We start from the raw sequence: 5,653 nt of genomic DNA on the forward strand, positions 1-5,653 counted from the left end.
GGAGGAATGAGAGAACAGTCACCTAAGGAGAGTTTTGGAACTAGTACAAGGGTGGTTTTGGTTCATTAGATACCTAAGAAACATGCCCAAGGGGTGACTTATATTCTACAACCTCTTTCTTAAGTAGTTGCTTTGGAAAACGGACCTAATTAGGCCTATTAGGTCTGCCAACCCAGTAGGTGCTTAGGGGTGATGGAGCAAGTTCATAACTCTATCTCTAGGAATTGGATGTAAGTCCCAAAAGGGTACTCCAAAATGTAAATTTTTCCTAGGGTTATTTGAAGGAAATTTGAATTATTTGAGAAATACCATTTAGATAGGGCTATAAGGAATAGGCCTAATTGGGGGTTCCTCGACCCGGGTGCAGTAGGAAGTCTTCAAACTTGGATGAAAGGCATATGATGAGTGTCCTTGGTAGTTAAATAACCCTAACCCTCCTTAGAAAGTGTTTTGGTTGATTGAGTACATTAGTGTATGTGTAGAACCATAGTTGTGGGTTGAGATAAGCCTTGTTTAGGCTTAGAAGGGTGAATTGGGTCTTCTTACCTTCTTGTTTCCCACTCTGCATCAGGTTCTACCTTTTAATGAAATAAAACTCAATATTACAGGTAGTTGGTCTTGCCTAGCCTCTTTTATCTTTCCTTTGTTTTGTAATACATTTTTGTGTCATGATGATTTCCCATCCCTTGTTGAAGCCTTTAAGAAGTGACTTACTTGTAAAATAATATCAAATGAAAGATCATCTGCACTATTTATTAAATTTTCTTCCTTGTTTATAGAATTTTTTTTGAGATAATTATGTTTGGATTTTGAAATATATGCTTGAAATTTTAGGTCTATTGTCAAGATTTATTATGGAATTGGGCCCTACTTTGCATATTGTTCCACTCTATAGTTTTTTAAGTTATCTTATTTCATTCTATTGTAGTTTGATTTCTTAATGTAAGACTTATATGCAACATGGTCTATCTTCAGCCAATGATGATGATATTAAACATATTAGTGATAAGTATGGCCTATGGTTACTCCTATCCTTTTCATAATAATTGTCAAATTCTTTGATGCATTTTTGGTGGGTTTACAACTTTCCTATTATAGGATGACAAGGGTGGATTTTGGCTCCTTTTTTTATACTTTTTAGGTCACTACTCATTCTTTTGGATTTGATGTCTATGACTATCTGAATTATGTTAGTAATCATTATTTTGGAAGGAGGAAAACTTATGGGACATCAACTGGGCCAACTAAGTCATTATGATAATATTCACCTAATTTTATAGAGGGTTGGGAGAAAATATTGAAGCTTTTAAGGCAAGCAATTGATAATATGAAAGATTACACACCCAGTTCTTTTTGTATGCAGTAAAAATGGGATGATAAATTAATGCAAAACCAACAAAGATTCAATCACATAAAACCCTAGTTCTATAATTAAGATCCACCATACACTAATGAAGAACCTAAAATATGAAAAATATACAAAATAGAAAGATAATACCATTCACATGCTTATTAGGGTTTGATCATCATTGTTTCCTATCTCCATTGATCTTGCTTTGTATGGTTGCTCTTAGATTTTGTATTGTGCACAAAAGCTCAACAGAGAACAGATTGTAGTTGTGTAGATACTTGATTGCTTGATTGCATGAAAGGTTGCATGAAGATTGATTCACTTGTTAGGGATATGTTCACATTATTTAGGGTTTGGAAAGGATGAAAGGATCCTCTTATATAGAGAATACCTTAGAAATGGAGGGATAGGATTAAGAGGTGAAAGGGTAAATAATCGGCTAGGATTAAAGGGTAGGTATCAAAAATGGGAAAATATTAGAGAGGTGGTTAGAGGCAAATTAAGAGATGAATGACAAGTGTGATGGATGGAAAAATATAATGAATTAATTAAATAACTAAAGATCTATTTAATTAATAGAATAAATGGGACCAATTAGATAACTAAAATATTTATTTAATTTTGGAGAAAGGATAATTTAAATAAATAAAAAAAATTATTTAAATCAGGAGAGGCTAGAAGAGGATAAATGAATTAATTAAATAAATAAACAAATTTTAATTTATAGACGGTTTAGGATAAAATAATTAAATAAATAAATATTAATTTAATTACGCTAGGACAATTGTAGGTGTCTACACTTTTGAAATTAATTTGGTGAGAATTTTATTCCCTTTAGAATCACCATATGAAGAGCAACTAGAAAGAAATTTACGTCTTCAATGACGAAGGTGATGGGTGATACCTGCCTTAAAATGCTTATTGTTTCAAAAAAATTCGGTGTTAATGGAAGTCATTAAATGATGCCATACAGACTAGAAATTTTACTAGGTGATGAAGTTTTATAATTACATAAATTCTTTGAATTGAAATATATAGGGTTGGTTGTTTAGCATATAACCTCTAGGAGCCAGGTTTAAGCGATAGGGTTTATTGTTGAGGACCTATAGATTTGGGGGTTTAGCTTATAGGCTTTCAGACCTACGACCTCTTTATGGGGTTTACGATTGAGCTCATATAGAGTATAGGGTTTAGGATTGAGGGTATAAGGTATAGGGTTAAGGGTTTAATATATGGCCTCTAGGGCCTAGCTTTGAGGAAAAGGGTTGAGGGTGTAGGATTGACGATTGTGTGTGTACATAGGGTTGAGGGTTTAGTATATAACCTCTATAGCCTACATTTTGGGTCACGGGTTGAAGGTTGAGGATATAGGGTTTAAGGTTGAGGGTTTATCATATAGACCTTAGGATCTAGGGTTGAAGGATAGGGTTTATAGGCTTGAGGTTATATGGTTTAGGGTTGAGCGATAGGGTTTATAGGGTTCAGGTTATATGGTGATACTAAATGCAACTAAAAAGCTTGAGGGATGCACACCAACCAATATGCTATGTTTTTCTTAAAAGAAAAAACACTTGTGTATATGAAGTGCATATGATCCTCTTAACCTTATCCATTTTTGAAAAACTTTAGTGGTTTAGAAACTAAATTTAGAGTGCTACAATTCTTGTTCTTTTGGTATCTTGAAATTTTGAGTGCATGAATCTTGAATTACTCTTCCAAGTTAAGGATTAGCTGATTTTGGAAAAAAAATGACCACTTTTGAGCCCCTTTTTATCTATCATTTTGGTGCACATACCCAAAGACAACATAAAAGATATGAAGTGTGTGTTTTCACTTCAAATGGCTGAAATTAATCAAAATGTGTTTCAGATTTATTTGAAGAAACACAAGAGCTTAGAGGAAGGGTACTAGTAGTTGCTATAGCTAACTTAACACAACTTAAGCTCCTAAACGATACATGAAGTTTGACAAATTTTTTATTGTTGTTGTATGTGACTTAACTGCTTATCGCTATTGGTTTGGCTTCTAGGCAAAAACACTAATATGTGTGGGATTCATTATGCACACAAGGGTCAAAAAGTGGTTGTTTCAAAGTTTTCTCCCTCACATATTCACTGTTACCTCATTAACTATTCATTTTGACAAACTAAAATTTGTGCACAATTGATCCAGTACCTGTGAACAAATACCCTAATAATCGTACACTATTGGTACCAATAAAATTGCACAATTGTTCTAATAATTAACTTTTTTTTGAGCTATTAGAAATACCAACATACACCCATTGACCCGCTGGATAATTGGTTAGTGGACTTTTTATTACCAAAATCCAATAAATAATAATTGAAACATCGGTGATAACTCGACTGCTTCCCCAAATGCAAAGCATCTCAACAACAATTTTTTTTTTCCTCCAAAACCCTTTTAAGAATCATAGTGTTCAGTTCTAGTTACAAATTCGGTCATGTCTCCTCAGATATAAATGTATAGAAATATATAAAACAAACGCTTTCACAATATTGTTAAATGGCAATCAATTTTATCTTACAATAGACGAAGAGTTCAAATAGAATGAGGGCAAGTAAATGACAGGCAATGAATTTATAAAAGTGAACTTAGAGAGTTATTTAAATCTATTTAACAGGCGTAGATTTTTTGAAATTCCAGGCCTCAAAAGTGAAATTAGAGAGTTATTTAAATCGATTTAACAGGCGTGGCTTTTTTGAAATCGCAGGCCTCCCCAGATACAACGATTTCAAGACTAAATTAGTACGTTTTTCAAATCGACTTTCGCCATTTCCCTGGTTTAAGCTTCATCAAAATTCAAATTAAAACAACAAATAAAAAATTTAACAGGTACTTAATAATTTGTTGACAGTATCGGAAGTACTTATTAGCATTCTAACGCAATATTCATCTAAAAAGATTCATCATTGTAATATAAAACTATTATATACCATAAAAATATGATAATACATAGAGAAGCCGCGGCTTCTACTATTCACTGATAACAACATTTCCAAGGAATCCATGTCTCCCATCAACAACGAAACCAACATGTAGTAGGTAATACTACTATGCATAACTAATCTAAACCATCTCTCCTTTACTTACTATATATTATTTGCGGGCTTACTATCTGCAGCCTGGCTAAAGTCTGTACGACTGGTATTACACACATATGCATGATATGGAAATGTAAAGTGAGTAAAAACGGAATTGAGAGCGTACAAAATATCTAATGAGTAGGATGAGGTGGAGGAGACTTATGCATGAGAGGAGGATTTTAATGTCCATGCTTTGGTGGGGGCTTTACTAGTGGCTTGGGAGGAGATTTCTTCAAGGGAGGATGGGGTTGGCCATGGGGATTGAAGATGGGGGAACCTGGCTTGTCAAATGGAGGATGAGGTTTTTCATGGGAGAAAGAAGTGGGGTGTTCGTTGATGGTACGAGGAAGCACCTTACCATGCACTGGTGGAGGCTTGGGAATGAGGGGTAATTTCACTTTGGGAAGGGGAGGAGATTGATGAGCATTAGGGGGAGAAGAGAAGTGACCATCTTTCATGGGAGGTTTCTTTGCAAATGGAGCCTTGTGAAGTGGAGGTGGTTTTGGAATAAATGGAGATGCGGGGTGTGGTTGTGGCTTTGGAAGTGGAGGAGGCTGAGCACCTTTCATCGGAGGCTTCTTCTCAAATGGGGGCTTGTGAAGGGGTGGGGGCTTTGGAACAAAGGGAGAATGATGGTGTGGTTGTGGTTTCTGAGGTGGCGGGGGAAGTGTAGGAGGGTGAGTTCCTGGTAAAGGCTTTCCATTGTGGTGGAAGGGAGGCAATGGTCTCTCCGATGAACACACGGACACAAATGCGAACAAGACGATAAGTAAAAGGGAATGATGAAGAGCCATCGCCATTGTTGGTGGTGAATTGAAATGGTGCAAGGGTTGAAGAGTATTTATACACAACCAAGTGAAAGCAAGGTAAGTAGAAAGTTCCAACACGTGCTACTGTTGATTCTCAACTGCTTCATTTTATCTCTCTCGGTCCACAATAAACAAATTAAAAGAACACTAATAGTTATAATAGTTATACGTGGCGTGAAGGACAGAAAGGTCAAGATTTGCGAGTCGGAGATTGTCCCACAAAATTGACTTGTTTTCACAGACGCGCGTACGATAAATTTAGTGTCTTATTCAGACACCAATTACCGCGGCGAAATAATCTTTCGGCGTTTCACAAAGTCCAAATATTTGGCAGTTTCAACAGTTTGGCCGCGGCTTTAGCGTCTCCTTTTGGGAAAGGGGAAGAC

The 5,653-nt window shown here is 35.6% G+C and overlaps 1 protein-coding gene across 1 annotated transcript; it reads right to left on the reverse strand.

The window, feature by feature from the left end:
• Positions 1 to 4,637: 4,637 nt before the first annotated feature.
• On the reverse strand, positions 4,638 to 5,258 carry LOC131047718 (early nodulin-75-like). Its single transcript, XM_057981518.2, has one exon. The coding sequence runs from the start codon at positions 5,256 to 5,258 to the stop codon at positions 4,638 to 4,640; it is 621 nt and encodes a 206-aa protein (XP_057837501.2).
• Positions 5,259 to 5,653: the final 395 nt, after the last annotated feature.

Source organism: Cryptomeria japonica, chromosome 4, assembly GCF_030272615.1.
Source record: "Cryptomeria japonica chromosome 4, Sugi_1.0, whole genome shotgun sequence".
In the NCBI taxonomy this organism is placed as follows: domain Eukaryota; kingdom Viridiplantae; phylum Streptophyta; class Pinopsida; order Cupressales; family Cupressaceae; genus Cryptomeria; species Cryptomeria japonica.

Coding starts and splice junctions, on each gene's coding strand:
- LOC131047718 (XM_057981518.2), bottom strand. CDS start 5,258: ATGGCGATGGCTCTTCATCATTCCCTTTTACTTATCGTCTTGTTCGCA.